The 21,154-nt window shown below is 43.9% G+C and overlaps 1 protein-coding gene across 2 annotated transcripts in view; it reads left to right on the top strand.

Annotated features, from left to right (window-relative positions):
- Window positions 1-21,154, top strand: part of carmil2 (capping protein regulator and myosin 1 linker 2) — a 172,089-nt gene that overhangs the window by 21,572 nt on the left and 129,363 nt on the right. For both annotated transcript variants that reach the window (XM_063067430.1, XM_063067431.1), the window contains exon 3: window positions 113-163. In XM_063067430.1, coding sequence (XP_062923500.1) covers window positions 113-163 — 51 coding nt within the window. The remainder of the gene's footprint in view (window positions 1-112; window positions 164-21,154) is intronic.

Raw genomic sequence — 21,154 nt, 5'->3', positions numbered from 1 at the left:
AGGCTGATTGGGACATTGAATATTTTCCTGGCTGTTCCTGTTATGTGTATTTTGTCTCTACCGCAGCTGGTTTTCTATTTGTGAATTACTGGCATGCTTTTTCACATTTCAGGCTTGTACAGCGTGGCGAGCGTTCTTGTTGCCCAACCGGATTCCTACTAAGGTAAGTTCTAGAGATTTTTTACCGTCTTCTCTCTTTTTCCATTCTTTGCATGTTGCAGCTCTTCACACTGCTTTTGATCATTTTCAATATTTGGTTTAGCTAAAAATCGATCTACTTTAATATGTCAGCACCCCAAAGCCTGTGAGTGATTATCCAGTGTGGTAAATGTGATTGATATTTCATTGATTTTTTTTCTCTCTATTAAGTGATCATTGCATTTGAGAAATATCCAACCAGATGATCATGAAGTATATTAAAATTACGCAGGTAGCGCCTTTGCCTAGGGAGTGTATTTCAGTCACTTTATTCTCCTCTGGATAAAGTAAGTTAAAATAGTCATTGGGGACATACAGTACAGCACAGAAACTGGCATCTTAGCCCACTACATCTTTAGCCACCATCTAGTACCTAGTCCCGTTTCCCAGCCACTATGTCCTGGCAATTGAAGTGCTTGTCCAAATGATTCTTAAATATTGATTGTACCTGACTTCGGCAATTTCTTTAAGATTGCAATCACATTCTGGGTGAAAAAATTTTTCGTCATATCTTCTTTTAACATTTTATTCCTTACCCTGAAATTTTGCCTTATGCTTGTCTTTATAATTTTTTTTCCTCACTATTTGACCATCCAAAAGAGTATTTGATAAATTTGAAGTTTATTGTCATCTGACTGTACATATATAAAAGCAAATGAAACAATGTTCTTACGGACCACAATGCACCCACACATTATACATCACACGCAGCACATAAAGCAAAATAATGTGCTCTAAATAAGTTAATAAAATTTAGTTAAAATGCATGTAGTAAAGCACAGCGCAGGTAAATGGTGGAGTAAACGACTCACTATCCTAGGGATGAGAGCTCGGTAGTGGCAGGGTATACGTTAGGCTCATAGCCTGGGGGAAGAAGCTGTTCCCCAGTCGGGCAGTCCTAGTCCTGATGCCCCTGTACCTCCTTCCTGGCGGTAGTGAGTCAAAGGGATGTGGGAGGGGTGGGAGGGATTCTCCACAATATTTTGGGCTCTTCGTCTGCAGTGCTCTGGTAAATGTCACAAATAGGGGGTGGGAGACTACGATGACCCTCTCGGCGGTTTTTACTGCCCTCTGTAAGATCTTGCAGTCCGATGCCTTGCAGCTTCTGTACCTCACAATGCTGACCACTGATGGACCACTCTTGTTGGTGTTCCTGTAGGGAGTTGTTAGAATGGGGGCTGGGAGCCTTGCACGCCCCAGTCTCCTCATGCTGCTCTGCCATTTTGACTAGTAAAGAGGTGTCGTGGGTCCAGGTTAGATCGCATGTTATGTGCACAACCAGGAACTTTGTGCTCTTCACTCTCTCCATGGCGGATCCATCGATGTACAATGGAGAGTGGTCCATCTATGCCTTCTTGAAGTCCACAATCATCTCTTTGGGCTCTGAGTCGACACTGAGACTCAGGCTGTTGTTCTCTTCCCCATTTGACAAGTCTCTCGATCTCCTTTCTGTAGGCCGACTCATCATTGCTGCTGATGATGCCAGTCGCTGTTGTACCATCAGCAAACTTGATGATGTGGTTTGAGCTGGATCTGGCAGTGCAGGAGTCAGTCAGCAGTGTGAGGAGCAGTGGACTGAGCACACAGCCATGGGGGGCACCAGTGCTCAAGTGATGGAGCTTGAGGTGTTGGTGCCAACTTGGATTGACGGAGGTCTTTCCAACGAGGTCCAAGATCCACTAATAAGGAGGGCTGTTGAGTCCTGCCAAGAACAGTCTACCCACCAGCTTCTGAGGGATTATTGTGTTCAACACTGAGCTGAGGTCAATAAACGGCACCCTGGCATATGAGGCATAATTTTCTAGGCTGGTCAATCCAGCTCTCCCTTCTCCAGCCTGCTGGCTGGCTCCTTTAACCCCCAGCCGACTACTCTGATCAGTGAGCAGCTCACTGATGTAATAGATCTCCTGTACCCGAATCTCTTGTATGATTATGATGATTATGAGGACACGCAGTCCTCTTTTATTGTCATTTAGTAATGCATGCTTCAAGAAATGATACAATGTTTTTCAGAATGATATCACGGAAACACATGACAAACCGACTTAAAAATTAACAAAAACCACATAATTATAACATATAGTTACAACAGTGCAAAGCAATACCGTAATTTGATAAGAACAGACCATGGCACGGTAAAAGTCTCAAAGTCTCTCGAAAATCCCATCATCTCACGCAGATGGTGAACCTCCAGTGCCGCCAACTTGCCGATGCAGCGTCCCGGAAGCATCCGACCACAGTCCGACTCCGAGTCCGTCCAAAAACTCCGAGCCTCCGACCAGCTCTCCGACACTGAGCACCGAGCACTATTTCTGCCGAGCGCTTCGACCCTGGCCCCGGCAACAGGCAATAGGCAAAGCCAAGGATTTGGGGCCTTTCCCTCCGGAGATTCTCGATCGCACAGTAGCAGCGGCTGCGAAGCAGGCATTTCAGAAGTTACTCCAGGCATTCCTCCATGCTTCTCATGGCTGTCTCCATCAAATCCAGATTGTGCATAGCCCCCTAGTTACACATAGGATATTCATTTGGAACGGCTGTGCGCGCTGCGTCGCGTCGCCATCTTCTCCTACCTCCTCCCTAGTAGTCCAGTATAGTCTTGCGATCGTAAAAAAACCACATTTAACAAAGGAAAAAACCACTTTTGGTTGGCCCCGAGAGGCTGCATTCGAACATGCCGCCATCTTACAGTAAATATTACATTCCCCTCACAGTTGTGATTAAATCCCACTCCACAAGATCTAGGCTGACATTTCAGGACAATGCTGAGAGCAGACTTGATTCACTGGGGATCATAACCACGGTGATTATGAGAAAGCAGGGAAAGGTTCTGGGTGTAAAAAATTGATATTAAGTCTGTTGGGTTGTCCATCTATCGTTAACAGCAGGGATGTATTTGTTTTAAATTCTTTCACCAGTCATTGAAGTTTGGAGTCTGGTTGGTGGAGGATCATCAGGATTAGAAAGGTTATTGTAAAGTCTGACGTTATGCGGTTTGTTTATTCATGGGGAGAGAAATGAAAGAATAGTAAAAATAATGTTAGTGAAGCTTTCCTGTTTTTTTGAGTAATAAAGCTGTTACTATTGAAAGCTGAAGGGATGTACACTTTAGTTTCACAGTTTCACAGCCTAGTTCACTAATTTCCTGAGATATGTGAATGGTATCTCTACGAACCCTTTAACATGTAATGAAATGAATTCTTGGTATCCACCTACTGACAAGTAAGGATAATTTCTGAAGAATAAGCAATCTTTCTTTGCAGCTAAGTCACTGAAATAGCGAAACAACTTCCTGCTTCAATGTAAGTGATCAATCCTGATCTTTGAATACCAGCAGATGAGCAAAGATCTTACCATTTTAAATTTACACAACTTTGGAACAATACATTGTCAAGTGCAGCGAGCTGCAGATGCTGCAAGCAGTAAATATTCTGTAATAGAAAACCACAGCTCAGAGTAGGCAGGTGGGCACGCTTCAAAGGGGCCACAGTTTTCTTTATTTAAACACCAGCACCAAATACAATCAAGGATAAAGATGCATACTAAATAAACATCAAAGTTCCTGTTAAAACGTGCTGTTGTCCGGACTAAATAACATGAAGTGGAAGAGATTTATTCCCTGAAATGTAAGCATGATAAAGAGTAAAAGCAAAAGTCTCTGAAATCGTACACATGGAATGATTTGTCACTGCAGGCATGCACACTCACAGGTAGGTTTCTTTAGTTGCTGGTTTTCATGTAGCTCTGCGGTGTGTCTACAGTGTAGTACAAGGTGCAAAGTGACTCTTGTAACCTGCATTGAATGAGCCATGTGGAAAGTGAAAAATAGATTCTAAAGCATTGACCTCTTCTGTTGGTAGCAATCTGTGTAGGCAATTATTCTGAATTTCAGCTGTAAGTTCAAAAGTGGTTATATTTGTTTCGGAGTAGAGGTCTGAATATATAGCTTATTTCTAATATTGCTTAATATGCAGCTTGATCTCCCTTTCTGGGGAGATTTCTGGGGAGATTTTAACTTGTTCTACCAAATGGGAACATGGCCCACAAATCGTCATGTTCCAGTTCAGTGTCATGTTCGCTGGTGTAAGCATAACTGCCTTTCTTACAATGGTAAATACTCTTTAACTCTGCTTAAATAGCTGTAAAGGACCTTGTGACATCTTAATATTCTAAAAGGAACTGTCAGCCTTTTGCTTTTCTTCTATTCACATATACGCGGCAGACATAGTTACTCTAGTTCTTTCAAAGACTGATGCATCATGAACCTACACTTCTCTTAAAAATATGGTTAGCCTCTTGTCTGCAGATCATGTTTAGATTAGATTAGATTAGACTAGATTCAACTTTACTGTCATTGTGCCGAGTACAGATACAAAGCCAATGAAATACATTTAGCATCTGACCAGAAATGGTCAGATGCTACATCACAGTTCCATCAGCTCTTTGTGCTATGGACCAGTATTCAAATCTAATCTTCAACTTCCTTTGAAAATGTAATTTTTGGGCTGGAGCATTATTCAGTCTACAGTTCAAACCTGCATGAAATAAATAATTCATACCCTCTCTGTCAAGGATAGAGATTTTCAATAATTCCTCATGGAGGCCATAGTCAGCTGAAAGGAACTCTGGGGCATTGCCACCAAAGATGCCTCCTCTAGTTTCTAGCAGCCAACAACGAACAGGAAAGACTGCCACTCCATCAGTGTTCACTCATGAATAATTACCAACAGCATTATGTAGATCTGTGCCCAGTTTCCTGGTAGTCTCATAGTGCCACCACACAGCAGTGGGCGATTGTGCACCTATAGTGAGAAGGAATATCGGGAGAGTTGCGATTGAGGGGAAATCGTGTACAGAGGACAATCCATGTTCGTCTATCGTCGTCGTCGATGCAGACCTTGACACCATTGATGGTGTTGAGACTAGCGCATGATTTGGATTTAAGTGAGGGAGAGTTGCGCAGCGTCAGCCTCACTCTCTCTTCCCAATTCCCATCTGGATCCAGTAGCAAGACAGAGTCGAGACGGCTGGAGGTGGGACTAGGCGCAGTGGATGACCAGGACGTCTTCTGTGTCTTGTCCTGCTCTACACGTTCCACGACGCTAGCAGGGACTGCCTTCTTGACCGTTGGACCTTCCATTGGTCTCATCCGCTCAATCCACCAGAGTCTGTCTTCACATGCTGGGATAGATATCTCCCTATCTCACTGAGGGTTTGAGACACATCGGCTACCCTCCCCTGGTTTAGCCGGCTTGTCGAAGCCGTTGCCCGGAGTGTGGCCGCTGTCACATGCAAACAGCTACAGGGAGCCACAGGTGAGAGCTGAGTGCCAGGTGGGGACCAAAGGTGGACAAACCGCCTTGAAAAGGTCGCGACATGTTCCCCCACAAGAGGTGCTACCCCTCCCTGACACCCCACACACCCCTACAGAGGACAATAAGGTTGGGAGAAAGAACTATTTGGAATACTGGAGTTGGGATTTCCAGTTGCCAGCCCTAACATAGCAAAATAAAGCTCAGAAGACATAGTTCTCGGGTTCCGGTGATGTCATCGTTCAGAATGGCAGCTTAAATCAACAGCTCCTCCGGAAAAACACATATTTTGCCCTGTTAATCCATCAGATACAAGATCTTTCAAAAATATCTGAATTGATAAGGGGGACAAGAATGGGGAGAAAGAATGGAGATAATAAAAGCACCACTACAGAGCCTATGGAAGAGAGAGGTGCAGCACGTGGCTCTCCTACATGTGCGCGCGGTGGCGAGGCTGACGCTGGGCCTCGTTCAGGCGAAGTGGCAAATATGATCAGGATTCTGGAGGAGATGAGGGAAGTCCAAATAGATATAAAACAGCAACTCAATGATACAAAGTCAGAGCTCGCCAACGTCAATCAGAAAATAGCGGTGGCAGAGACTCGAATTGAGAAGGTGGAAGATTGCATGCAAAACATGGAATAGATACTAAGTAAGACGATAAAAATATTAAATCAACAGGAAAGTAAATTGCTTGACCAGGAGGGAAGATCGCAACGGAAAAATATCAGAATTTATAATGTTCCTGAAGGAGCGGAGGGATTGTCAATGATGGACTTTGTAGACAAGCTGCTGCGGGAAGCGCTGGAGATTCTCCCGACTATGGAGATTGAAATTGAAAGGGCGTATCGTTCACTTGTCCAGCGGCCTCCCAGAGACAGAGAAGGTAAACCGCGCTCAATAGTACTTAGATTCCTTCGTTTCAAGAGCAAGACGAAGATTCTACGAAGGGCCTGGGTTAAGAAGAGGGTGTTTTGGAACAGGAAGTTAATATTCTTCGATCATGATTACCCCCCGGTGGTCCTACAGAAATGGAAGGAATATTCCGAAGCGAAACGAATATTAAAGCAAGAAAAGATTAAATTCCAAACCCTGTACCCTGCTAAGCTGAGGGTATTTTACCAAGAAGGGATACAACTATATCAGACGGTGGAAGAGGTGACTATAGACATGAAGAACAGAGGACTGCCCATTAGTGTGGTCAAACCAAGGGAAAGCCTGGCTGAGCAGTTATCCCGATTTGCTTGGGAAATAGTAAGAGAACCGAGAAAGCAGGGGATGGGAGCAGGACAAGAGAAGGATATTAAGAAGAGACTGTGAGTTCTCCGAGGACGGCACTCACCTCCTCCAGAAGAGCCATAAGGTTTGGCTAACTTTAAAAGTGCTGATAAACCAAACGGAAGCAAAAATAGACGGTGATATACCTATCTCAAGAAATACGTGTTATAATGTGGATTTTATATTACTCAATTAAAAAAAATCATTTATTCATTCCTTTTCCCCCACCTAAATGAGAATATATACGTGGGAGGAATACACAGGGTAATCATTTCTGTGTAATGGACATAGATTTTTTTTACTTACTTTTATAGGTACTGCAATGGGGGCCCTCAACTCACAGGTAGGAGGGGCTATCCCCCACGGCTAGACTTTTCTTCTAGCCCAACCCAGGGACATCTAGAGACCCCAGCCTTGGAACCACACTTCCATTACCTTTCTTTTTATTATTCATGTTTCTTGGTTCTTATTTGCTCAGGGAGGAGATCGATTAAGTTATATTCTGCAAATTTCAATGATACACTAACAGATAAATACACTTAGAGATTAAGACCATATATTTTGGGTATATACCTCAAGAATGGTTGAAAAGAGATAAATATAAATAATTAATGAATGTACTGCTGGTGGCTGGTAGAAAGACCCGTACCGGGAAATGGTTATCTCAGGAGAGCCCAGCTTTAAATGTATGGATGGAAATTGCAATGAACATTTACAAAATGGAGAAGGTAACAACATATGTTAATCACAAATTGGAACAATTTTATTCATACTGGAAAAAATGGTTTAACTACATAACATCTTGTAGGCCTGATTTTATTCTCGCAATCAATGATTATGTTGTAAAAAAAAATCACTCCCTACTCTACATAGTTTTCTTCTTTCGATTGTTCTTTCTTTCCTCTCCTTTCTATAAGTGTATACCTCAGATAAATATTATGTGGAGATGTGTGACAAATATGATTATATGATTATAGTATCTGAAATACATCTTATGGAAATGTTTGTTTGATGATGAACTTCAATAAAAAATAAATTACAAAAAAAAGAAGATATAGTTCTCAGCCATGTTATCCAGGTCAAGCTATTGACGTGTTTGGTACACTGGACTGATGTTCAGAAAGTGCTACAGCTGCACTGATGTCTGCCTGAGGAGAGGCAATCATGTTTTTGTGCCTACTCCATCATTGCCTCTATTTTAGTTTTTCCTTAATGTATTAATGAACAGCAGGAGGCTCCTTTGCTTGACATTTCAGGGCTTGTGAAGCCTACCAAGCCAGGAGTGAAGTTCGATCTGTCAGAAACCAAACTGGCAGAAGTCGAACAGTTCATAAGAAAGGCAAGGTCAGGTTCAGTGCCAGGACCTAATGGACTGCTGTACAAGGTGTTCAAGAAGTGTGAAGAGCTGAGGAAGTACTTGAGGAGATTGTTAAAGGTGGTGTGGAGACAAGGTGTTGTTCCTTTGTCATGGAGTGAGGCTGAAGGAGTATACATCCCGAAGGAAGAGAATTCTTCCACATTGAATCAGTTCCAACCAATTTCACTGGGAATGTAGAGGAGAAGATTATGTTTTGCATTCTAGCAGAAAGAATATCTTCATTTGTGATAGAGAATGGATTAGTGAATACATCTGTGCAGAAGACAGGAATACCGGCTTCCCGGGATTCCTTGAACATATTAGTATGATATGGCATACCACCCAGAAGTCGAAAAGTTTGAGAAGAAATCTGGCTGTAGTTTGGCTTGATCTTGCAAATGCATATGGTTCTGTTCCCCATGTCCTGATTGAGTTTGCAATGGAATTCCTATGGATTCCTGCTAAGGTGAGAAAATTTGTTATGCAGTACTACAATGATTTCCGGATGAGGTTTTCCACTCAGCAGTTTACAACTAGGTGGCAGAGCTTGGATGTTGGAATCCCAATGGGATGTGCGATTTCACCCATCCTTTTTGTGTTAGCCATGGAGGTCATTGTAATGGTTGCAGAATCAGTGGGACCAGGTGTCGCACTTGATAGCGGAGGGGAATTACCACCAATATGAGTCACAATACAATTCATGGACAATCTCACCCTCTTGGGTCCTAGCAAGGAGGCAGTGGAAAGTATAAATCTAGACTCGAGGAACTAATGAATTGGGGAAGAATGAAGTTCAAGACCAAGAAGTCAAGGAGCCTTGTTCTTAGGAGAGGAAAGCTGGTTGACTTTCATTTCACCCTTTATGGAGAGGAGATTCCATCCATTCAGGACCAACCAGTTAAGACCCTCGGGTGATGGTACACAGAGGAGCTGACAGACACCAAGAGGGTTCAAGAGACAGGAGAACAGATCAGCAGAGGTCTGACGTCTGTCGACAAGTGTGGCTTGCCTGGCAAGTTGAAGTTGTGGTGCTTGCAGTACGAACTGATGCCACAGATAATGTGGCCACTAACTGTCTATGAAGTGGCAATGTCCCATGTTGAGGCAATGGAACAGAAGATCAACAAGTATGTGAAGAAATGGCTTGGAGTACCGAGAAGCCTCACCAATGTTGCAATCCACAGTAGCCAGAAAAAGCTTACCATCCCAGTGCAATCCCTTGTTGAAAAGGTCAAGGTAGCCGAGGTAAGATCATTCTTGATGTTTCGAGACTTAAAAGACCCTATTATCAAGAGCACCCAGCTGGATGTGAGATCAGGCAGGAAGTGGTCAGCCCATGTAGCAGTTGATGAGGCAGAGTCTAGATTGAAGCACAAGGAGACGGTTGGGGCTATCCAGCTAGGCCACCAGGGACTTGGATGGACAACCCACAAGTGGTGGTCATCTTCTACAGGTAAGGAGCGCCGTGAGATAGTAACACAAAAAATTCGAGAGGTAGAAGAGGAGAAGAGGTTAGGTAAAACAGCTGACCTCGCCAAACAAGGGGCCTGGATCTGGTGGGAAAGCATTGAACAACATCTATCTTGGAATGTTCTGTGGCAGATGGAACCACTCCGCATTTCTTTTCTGTGCAGAGCAGCGTACGACCTGCTCCCAACACCTGGTATGAAGATAAGACAGACAGGTGTGCTGCTTGTGGCAAGAAGGGAACACTTCAACATATGTTGAGTGCATGCAGAGTCAATCTTGCCAGTGGCATGTACACTTGGAGACATAACAACGTTCTCAAAGTTGTGACAGAAGCGGCTGAGCAGAGAGTACTGCAGCACAACTTATCTCAAGCCCCATGCTGCACAGAACATCGCATATCATTTGTGAAAGAAGGCTCCAAGTCAAGGGTGTACAGCACAGGCTCACAATCAAGCATACTTTCTTCATCTCCAATGATTGGTGTGTCAAGGCTGACCTGGACGGGAAAGGCAGTTTCCCGGAGTAAATAACTTTCACGGCATTGTGTCCAGATATAATCGTATGGTCTGACACCAGTAGAGAAGTGGTTATTGGTGAACTCACATCTCCCTGGGAAGACAACATCGATGAAGCCCATGAGCGCAAGTTAACCAAGTCTGCAGAATTAAGATCAGAGTGCAGAGACAGAGGGTGGAAGGTCTCATGCTATCCTTTCGAAGTAGGCTGCCGTGGGTTTATTGTGTTCATTTTCCAGAAGTGGCTGCGTGACCTTGGCTTCACTAGAAGAGAAATCAAATCAACCAGCAGGGCTGTAGCTGAGGCAGCAGAGAAAGGATCAGCGTGGGTGTGGACCAAGTACGTCCAGAGGGGCAGATAGTCAGACAGTGTATACATATCTTGCAAACCCTTCAGTAGTTGCATAGACACCTGAAGAGCAGACTATCTGTTGGATGGAAATGACCAACAACTCTGATAGAGGCAGATGCCAAGTTTTTAAGCTCACCAGTGGGAGGTGATGCTTTAGCACTGCTGGCCCACCACCTCGAGGGACTCTTGATCATAAGCAGGCCAAAACTCCTGAAGGCAGGTGGCAGGTCAACTGATGATCCCACTTGTGATAGCACAGGACAGTTAATATCTTAGTCCAAGTGTATTTTCAATTCAATACATTTCTAAATCCTCAGGGTTCACAAAGTAATGAAGGGTGAAGTGCTTAACATCAGTGCTTAACCAAACATTTATAATGTCAGTAATTGCAAAAAGAGACACATTACGGGGGCGTCAGCGCACATGCGTATGGATTAGACGTGATTGGTGAGTGCTCCTCTCAGAGGCCTCAATAAAATTACTATTATACCATGTTTTATTCATTCATAGGCCAACAGTGTATGTCTAAACTAAGTGTCTGGAAAAGTTTGACAATGCCGAAGGCAAATAAAGCTCAGACTGCCGACTGCCAAACTACCGAAGTTAGTGTTAACAATGGGCCTGTGAAGAACTTCTCTGCATCTGAGATACCAGCGGATAAAACTTACGCCATGTGCAAGGAATTAGGTCAGGAGATTTCTGAGTCAGTTCTCTCCTGAGTCAGTTCTGCGTGGCATTAATGACCGCTTTAATGTTTTTGAAATCAAGTTTCAGACACTTGTGGCCTCACAGGCTGACTTACAAGCCCATGTGGCTAATCAAGAACTAATTGCTAGCGACCTTGAAACACGCGTGCAAGAGCCTGAAGCTAAGTATTCAGAGCTAATGAGACAAAATAGCCAGCTCCAAGCTAAAGTGCATGACTTAGAGGCTCATTCCTGGAGACATAACATGAAGATTGTAGGGATACAAGAGGGCAAGGAAGATGGTAAACCTACTGAATTTGTTTCCAGACTGATTCTGAAGTTGCTCGGGGAAGAGCACTTCCCGTACCCGGTTAAATTCTCTCCAGCCAAAGTCAGCTGCCGGTGCTAAACTGCGCACCATCTTGGCACATATCCGTCACTTTCAAGTGAAAGAGCTGATCCTGCGCCACAGCAGACTACAACCCATGGAGTACAAGGGAAACAAGGTCTTGATCTTCCCGGACTATACTAATGAGGTGATGACTCAACGTCGTGCCTTTCGTGATGCACTGCAAACTCTGCGTGATAGAGGAATCAAGCACACCCTGCGGTATCTGGCTAGGCTCTATATTTATCAGCAAGATGGAAGAGCGCCTAAAATATACGACGATCCGATAGAAGCAGCACAATTCTTGGAAAGGAATAATGCACGCAAAGTGGAGTAGATATATTGACACTGTTTATTCAGCTTATAGTTGTGCCAGTTTCCATGTTGGGGTAAGGGGAGGGACCTGCTTGTTACATATAGCTTTACAATGCTGCATGCTGCACTGGGATTTAATTGCAGAGAATTTTCTAAATATTTCTGTTATTATGAGGGTTAAATTTGAGTTGGTGTCATGAATGTCCAGCTTCAGGTGCGGACATTGGATAACTCTCCCCAGCCCTAGCAGCATTTGTTTAACGGTATTATATAGTTTGTATTATACATTTTCTTGGAGAGGGGTTTTGTGATAATTCTGTAATGTTAGTTACCTGCCAGCAGCTCCTTTTGGGATGGAAATGGGGAACTATGTGTCTGGTTTAGGGAGACACAAAGGGGGGTGGGTTAGGGTGTGTGTTGTTCTTGATTATGGCTCAGACATGCTTTTTTTTGTGTATGTTGTGTTCTTATGAGGCTGCCAGTCATTTTGCATTGTTTACTATGCTTGTGGTCAACTCTAATAATCTCTTTTTTATTCTCATATGCAGAGGCCTTGTGTTAGGACACAGCTGGGGGTTAAAGATATTACAATAGTCTCGTGAAATGTTAAGGGCCTTGGTCATGTTGCTAAGAGGGATAAAGTTTTTAGACATCTCAAATCTCTATCTGCAGATGTAATTTTTCTACAAGAAACCCATATCAAAGTAACTGAGCAACACAGATTGAGGTCTAGCTGGATATCGCAGGTTTACCAGTCACCATTTACTTCTCATGCCCGTGGTGTGGCTATCCTCTTTAGGAAAAATATTCCATTTCATCTCACTTCCATGACCACAGATCCTCTCGGCAGGTTTATTATGATCTCTGGCACCATTAATTCGTTTCCGCTAACCTTCCTTAATATTTATGGTCCAAACACAGACGAGCCAAACTTTTTTAGGAAAGTTTTTGATTTACTTCCGGATGCCAGTAATTCAAATATAATAATCGGTGGTGACTTAAATTGCTACCTAGATCCATATTTAGATAGATTGTCCTCCCACCCGCCCTCAAATATCATGTCAGTGCAGGTCCTAAATAATTTGATTAAATCTAGGAATTTAGTAGATATTTGGTGAGTTCAACATCCCACCGACAAGGATTATTCTTATTATTCTCATATTCACAAATCTTATAGTAGAATAGACTATTTTTTGGTTGACTCTCATTTAATATCTCGTGTTACCAATACAAAATATCATAATAGATTAATTTCTGACCGTAGCCCCTTGACAAAGTCCCTAAATCTCTCCCTTTCCAAATGAATCTATTCCTGGTGTTTTAACTCCTCCTTACTTGCCGATAAGAAATTTATAGAAAATATCACCACCAGATTAAAAGATTTTATCGAAATTAACGATAATGGTGAAGTGTCAGATTCCACACCTTGGGAGACATTAAAAGTTGTAATTCGTGGGTATATAATTTCATATGAATCTGCTGCTAAGAGGGAGAGAGAAGGGCGATTATTAGAGATTGAGAATACTCTCCCAACCCTCGAAGCGACATACCAGGCTTTGAAATCCTCTGAAGATTATAATAAAATAATGAAGCTTAAATATGAGTACAATTGTATCTTGGGTGGTCAAATAAATAACCTCCTCTTAAAATTAAGACAAAAGCATTTCGAAATGGGGGACAAGCCTGAGAGTCTCCTGACGTGGCAGCTCAGGGGCACCCAGGCCCTAAGGTCAATTCATTGCATTAGATCAAGTGTGGGTACCCTATTAACTAACCCCAAGGAGATAAGTAACTGTTTTAAAGAATTTTACAGTGAACTCTACACCTCTAAATGCAATGCCACTCAATCTGATTTGAATGACTTCTGATGAAGGGTCTCGGCCCAAAACGTCAGCTGTACCTCTTCCTAGAGATGCTGCCTGGCCTGCTGCGTTCACCAGCAACTTTTATGTGTGTTGCTTGAAATTCCAACATCTGCAGATTTCCTCGTGTTTGTGCATGACTTCTTTCATTCTTTTGTAATGCCAAAACTTAGTGACGCTACTAGGGAGGACCTAGATTCTGACTTCACATTGGAAGAAATAACTTCTGCCACTAACTCATTTCCGTTCGGCAAGGCTGCTAGGCCAGATGGATTTGGCTGTGAATTTTATAAGAAATTCTGTGATATCCTTGCCTCACTTCTCCTCAGAATGATATCTTGCTCCAAGAGAGATAAAGCCTTGCCTAGAACATTGTACGAGGCTAACATTTCCCTCATTTTAAAGAAAGGTAAAGAGGAAACAGACCCAGCCAGCTATAGGCCCATTGAACTCCAGAATTTTGATAGAAAGGTAATTCCTGAAATGCTGGCTAACCGATTAAATAAGTATTTGTCATCTATCATTCATCCTGATCAGACAGGATTTGTCCCGGGTAGGTTCTCTTTTTCCAATGTCAGATGCCTCCTTAATATTATGTATGCTGATCATGGGAAAGCTAGTGGGGCAGCAATTTTATCCCTTGATGCACAGAAGGCTTTTGACCAGATTGAATGGCCTTATATCTTTGAGTCACTGTACAGGTTTGGGTTCGGGAAGTCATTTGTATCTTGGGTAAAACTGATATATACCAGCCCAATGTGTTCTATTATAACTAATGGTGACAATTCAACTCTGCTTCCCCTACACCGTTCAGTCCAGCAGGGGTGCCCTCTCTCGCCGGCCCTTTTTGCCATCGCTGTGGAGCACCTTGCCCTAAAAATAAGAAGTCACCCAAATATTCTGGGTTTGAAAGTGGGAGGTATTGAAACACTTATTAGTTTATATGCTGACGATGTGGTACCTTACTTACAAAACTCACAAAAGTAAGTCCCTCTTCCTCTAGATTTAATCACCTCTTTTGGCAGACTATCGGGATACTCAATCAATTGGACAAAAAGTGATTTTGTGCCCCTCTCCAACGTCTACACGCAGGGTTTTTTGGAAAGAGTCCCGTTCAAAGTAGTTAAAGACCACTTTACTTATCTTGGCTTGGTAATCCCCAAAGATCCTAAATTAATATTTAAATTAAACTTCGCGGAGTTTATTTCAAAACTTAAACAGAATATAGAAAGTTGGAAAACCCTACCTCTGTCCATGATTGGTCATATAAATTCAATTAAAATGGTTTCCCTTCCTAGGTTTCTCTATCTTTGTCAAAATCTCCCCATTCTTCCTACATCAGCCTTCTTTAAAGAATTGAACTCCATAATATTGTCTTATATCTGGAATTATAAGAATCACAGGATTTCGGAAATTCATTTACAAAAGCCCAAGTCTGAAGGAGGGCTGGGATCACCTGTATTTAGACACTATTATTGGCCTGTCAATGCTAGGGCTTTAATGTTTTGGCAACAGGGGGCTCCGGATAATCTATTCGCTGGGGCTCCCTTGTGGCTATGTATGGAGTCTAACTCTGTTGTCAATTCCTCCTTGCCAGCCATGCTGTTCTCTAAATTAGAAAAACCTGGGGCTTCAAAAAGTTTGAGTTTTGATTTGAAAAATTTCATCAGAGTTCTAAATCAGATTAGGAGTGTTCTGAATTTACCAGAGACCTCTGTACAAACACCAATCTGTTTCAATCACTCCTTTCTACCCTCATGGTCAGACAAAACCTACAATGCTTGGAGGGAGAAAGGTCTAGTTTCTGTTGAATACCTGTACATAGAGGGACGGTTTGCAACATTTAGTCGGCTGAAAGAGAAATTTGAGCTGCCTCATTCACACTTTTTTCGTTAATAACAAATTAGACACTACATTCAATCTAAGATTTGTAGTTTTGAAATCCTTCCAGCGAAACATATATTTTTTGATATTTTAAAGAACCCTCCTGACTCCAGGCATCTCATTTCTAAGTTTGTACGTTTGTTTGATAATTGCACTGTAGCGCCTACTGTGAAGATTAGAGACGCCTGGAGAGAGGAGTTGGGCATTGAATTATCTGAAGCTGCCTGGGATAAGTGTTTATCTATGATACTGGCTTGCTCTGTTAACAGCAGACACCAACTGATCCAGTTTAAAGTTGTCCACCATCTCCATTACTCTAAACTTAGATTGCACAGGATTTACCCTTCTGTCTCACCAATGTGTGATAGGCGCCAAGGGATGGAAGCCACGTTGTCACACACCTTTTGATTTTGCCCATTACTGACTGGATCTTGGTCCAAAATATTCGAATGGTACTATAAAAGATCCTTCCCCTTGGAAGCTGGTCTTGCTATATTTGGCTGCTTGCAATCTACTATTTGTTTCCCTGCAGCCATACAACAGTCTCTGATGCTGGGGATGATTGTCACCAAAAGACTTATCTTGAGGGAATGGAAATCACCCTCTCCCCCTTCCTTTCGGAGATGAATGGCTGATATGATCTCAGACATAATGATAGAGAGACTCAGGTTCTTGAGAACCAATTCAATTAAAAATTTTTTGCCTATCTGGGATCCATTTCTTGCCTACCTGGACGAGGTTGGGGGCGGATGAGCAATTTCCTCCCAGCTGATTTCTCATGGCCCTCATTTGAGATTTAATCTTTAGTATTTTTGGGCACTTTGTACAATAGGCATCCCTCGAATGTTACGTCCCTTTTTTTTTGCTTATTTCATTTTTACACATATCTGAGCTGGTATGTTCTTGTAGATTTCATTGTTTTTTTTTGAAATTTTTGAAAATAAAGTATTTTTAAAAAAGAGACACATTACAATTTTAAACTCAGTAACTTAGATTTTTAAACTACTTCAAATACAAGCAATTTCACTCACTGATAATTAATATATTTCTGCGTTAGATAAAGATCCTGAAATACAGCATCCATTTATGGAGAACTTAATTGGTCTATCAATATCTTCAGTTTGTAATAATAGCTGAAAATATTTGGAATGTCAGAAAGAGGAGAGAAAAACTGATTATTTTCAGGTCATTGATTTAACATTAGATCAAGATTTATGGTGATAATCATTCTTATTTCCTAACAATGTCTTTATAGGACCAACTAATAAAAATTTCATTCTCTGTACTTTCAGTTACACACATACTACTTCCTTTTATTTAAAATTACCACTCTACTATCAGAATCTTTACTGAAAAGGATGGTTTTGATTCCACATATTTAACAGAATCTCCTCACTTCCTGCAGAATTTTGAAACAGAGCGAAATTTTTTTTGTTTGTTTTCTAAGGCAAACGATTGACCTTCACTCAGGTATTGATTCCTGCCAAGCATTGAAATAGCATTCAATTCTGCATCTATAATTAAGCTCTTCTATTAAAAATCTGTAATTTTATTTTCAACCCTTCTCATAATAAATGGGTCAGTGTGCATGTTAAATCTGTATCATGCATCCACATAACAGACAATAAAACTTAACTTTATGTAAGGGGGTTTCGACTTTTATGTTACTGCGGAGGCTAATTAAAATGGCGTCTTTGTTATGTTAATCTGGGGAATGCGGCTTTGTTGTGTTAAACGCTGAGAAAGTTTGCGCTAACAGTTTGTTTTTGCTTTAGTGTGTGATAAGAGAGTGTGTGATAAGAGAGTGCTATTAACCAATTGGGATAGTTGTAATGGTTTTGGTGTATTTGAAGATACTGTATGCGTGGGGTTTTGGGGGAGAAGGGGGAGAGCGAGACAGAGGATGGACGAGGTGCTGTGAGTCCACTAACGGGGTCGGACCCCGAGCGGGACATTCGGCGAGGAAACGGAGACGGACTCGTGTGGAGCGTCTGGTCGACCACCGTTGTTGGTCCCAGGTGGCCGGTCGAGGTGGTCCGAGGGGGTCGCAGGGTGAAGAAGAAGGTCCTTGAGCTCCAACGGTTTTTGTGCATGAAGAGATTGAACTTTGATAAGTGTGGCGCCTTTTATTTTCCTTTTATATTTTATTCTCTTTTAAATATATAGTTCCAGTAATATCTATAAACTGTATATCATTTAATTGCATCTGGTGTATTGTCTGTTATTTGGGCGGGGTGGGGTACCTCACACAGCATCCACACAAATGAATTACCTAGTTTGGCGGGGCCGAGGCTGTTTCCCTAGACGACAGCGAGCTGAGCGACCCTGAGGATGGCCGGGGGGCGGGGGGGCTACATTGTGGGGGCTCGTCCGGGATTGAGTCTGCTGGTATGCTGTGTGGGTACCCTGTTTAAATCTGTAATGTGTGTCTCTGTGGATTATTTGCTGGTTATTGCTGTATGCGTGGTGGGTGAGGTCTTTGTTCGAGTTCAGGCTGGCATTGACGAGTTGGAGGTGGCACTCGGAGCTGCCCATGCGGTTGGGAGAGCGAGGGAAGAGTGGTCTGGTTTGGAAGTAGTGTCTGCGAATAAATGTTCTAGCTCTGGCAGGCTCCGCCTGGCACTTGGGATAATGTCCACCCCAAGAGGGGCAGAGGCGTGCGAGACGTGGGCGGAGCGGATCTCTCAGTTGTTAGGTGAGTGGCAGTGCTCGGTGGAGGGAGAGCAACAGGGATTGGTTGAAAGTTTAAGTAGGCGGGCTGGTGACGGTGTTAGAGCTGTCAGGTTCACTTACACCGTAGTGACAGCTGTCAGTTATTTGAAAGAAGGGGGAAAGTTTTCAGTGTGTCTTCTCTGGCGAGGAGGGCGGCTAAATTGCTTGCAGTGCCAGGGGGATCATTTCAGGGGATCAGTTGTTCAGCTGATCAGAGAGGTGTCGGGAAACTTAGTGGAGGCCCAGTGGGGAGAACGGCTTGGGGTCTCTGGGGAAGCACTTTCCCAGCAATGTACCAATGAACTTCCGAAAGAAAAAGACCCTATTCCTGAAGGCTTAGAGGGGCCACGCCCCAGGGTGTCGCTATGGATAGAGGGAAGCGATGCTAAAGCTATCCTCGACCCCGGCGCACAGATCAAGTTGTTGTACAGTTCGTTTTACAACCGGTGTCTGAAGCATTTATCCTTGACAACCGCAAGGGCACCGGAGACTTTGGGTACTAGTGGCAGTAGTTATCCAGAAGACGACGATTGGTTAATGACCCTGGAGTTCATGGAGGCATTTTCTGGGCACCCAGCGTGTCGAGTTGCTTCTGAGGACGTGTGTAGCAGCCTTGAGCCAGTACCGAATTTAAACGAGACCCAGCAGTGGTACGGTTTGGGGAAAGTAGCTGAGGGTGAGATCCTCTTAGTAGACGCTCCGAAGTACCACGAGGGAGGGGAGTTGACCACTGAAGACACCTCAGTGAGAGAGAGGTCGCAGCAACTGGACCCTAGCAGCATGGAAGATGAAGGCAGCGAGCGTGTGGATTATGCGACGTGGTTTAATGTGCTGCATCTGAGGGGTGGATGTTGCCAGATCCTGAGGAGTGTGGCTGTTGAGCCGAAGACGGCCGTTACTAGTTCCCTAGGATTCTTCCAATCCGAAAAGATGCCCAAGGGCATATCCGGAGCCCCTGCATCCTTCCCGCGGGGCATGAGGAAGACCGTGGGGGAAGTGAAGGTGTGTGGAGTTTTGACGTATGTGGATGACCGCCTAGAGCTTGGATTCACCTGGGGGGACTATGAGGCGAGGCGAGTGGCTGAGCTCGGGTGACCGAAGCGAAGTGTCAAATGTGGAGGAGTTTTTGGCCAGAGGAGTTTGGTGCAATGTGAGGAAAATGACCCGACATACCAGTTGAACTTTCTGGTGTTGGGACAGACGGTGGTGGACCGGGGGATGGAAACCCAGGTCGTCAATCTGAATGAGACACAGGGAAGAGAGGGGATTTGCACTGCACTGCGGTCATGTACTGATGAATTAATCCAGCGAGAAGAAACAATGACCCACCTTCGAAGGGATCAGCAGAAACTCAAGACGTCGATCCAGAACAGATTGGAAGACTTGCAAGTTGGGGAAGATCAAGGAAGTGTTCTGACTAAGGTCAACAGAAAACCGAGCGCCCAGGGAGGGGAGTTTGACTACACTCCCGAGGAGGTGAAGAAATGGAGGACAGATCTCGGAAAAGGGAGGCAGACGCTTGAAAGGAACCTGAAGATGACTCTCGCGAGTTTAAATGAAGTGGAAAAGCTGAAAGTTGACCTGGAAGATGTCCTCAGGAAGAAACAACCGGAGGCTGAACATTCTTTAGCTGCTGCTTTTCAGATCAGGGTGGAAGAAGCTGGTGGGGTAACTGCGTCCCAGATTGAGATGGCCAGGAACCCTGAGTCAGAACTACTGAGGCTGTGGCGAGAGTTGAAGGAGTCCCCGAAGAAGCTGACGTCTCGACTACAGGAGGCTGAAGGGGTAGCCCCGGCTAAATGTTTCAGTTTGGAGAAACTTAAACAGCAGCTACCGATTGAGGGAATGAGGAAGGATACGGGTTCGAAGGATGATGTGCTGCACCTGTGGTACGTGCTGCCTTTCGCTAACTTCCCCGGGATTGAGGAAGAGACCTTTGGCCCTTCTCCCACTGAGTCAGGTGTAGTCGGGAGGGCTAACTGTGGGCAGTCTGAGTTAAGGCAGGATCAGGAAGGAGGCGAGGTGGGGCCCTGGACACGGGACGGGGGGCTCCGAGCTGTAGTGGTGGCCTGAGTGAGAGAGGAGTTGGCAAGCAGGCCCGAGGTATCCCTAGTAGTGTCTGAGCCTTTTGGGTTTAGGTGAGGGGGTACGGAGGTCTCGGAGGGTTAAGAAGCTCCCAGATAGGTTGGCCTATGTAGCGCCCGTGGGACGGGAGTAAGGTCCACTGTTTGGGGAGCACTGTCACTGTGTGTATCTGTGTATGTGTGTGTTGTGTGTCTGCAGGACTGGTTGGCAAGTTATTTAGAAGTCATGCGGACATGACTTTATTTGGTGGGGGGAGAGTGTAAGGGGGTTTCGACTTTTATGTTACTGCGGAGGCTAATTAAAATGGCGTCTTTGTTATGTTAATCTGGGGAATGCGGCTTTGTTGTGTTAAACGCTGAGAAAGTTTGCGCTAACAGTTTGTTTTTGTTTAGTGTGTGATAAGAGAGTGCTATTAACCAATTGGGATAGTTGTTATGGTTTTGGTGTATTTGAAGATACTGTATGCGCGGGGTTTTGGGGGAGAAGGGGGAGAGCGAGACAGAGGATGGACGAGGTGCTGTGAGTCCATTAACGGGGTCGGACCCCGAGCGGGACATTCGGCGAGGAAACGGAGACGGACTCATGTGGAGCATCTGGTCGACCACCGTTGTTGGTCCCAGGCGGCCGGTCGAGGTGGTCCGAGGGGGTCGCAGGGTGAAGAAGAAGGTCCTTGAGCTCCAACGGTTTTTGTGCATGAAGAGATTGAACTTTGATAAGTGTGGCACCTCTTATTTTCCTTTTAT

Source organism: Mobula hypostoma, chromosome 14, assembly GCF_963921235.1.
Source record: "Mobula hypostoma chromosome 14, sMobHyp1.1, whole genome shotgun sequence".
Taxonomy (NCBI): domain Eukaryota; kingdom Metazoa; phylum Chordata; class Chondrichthyes; order Myliobatiformes; family Myliobatidae; genus Mobula; species Mobula hypostoma.
The sequence above is the reverse complement of the archived record's forward strand: the minus strand, read 5'-3'. Positions and strand labels throughout refer to the sequence as shown.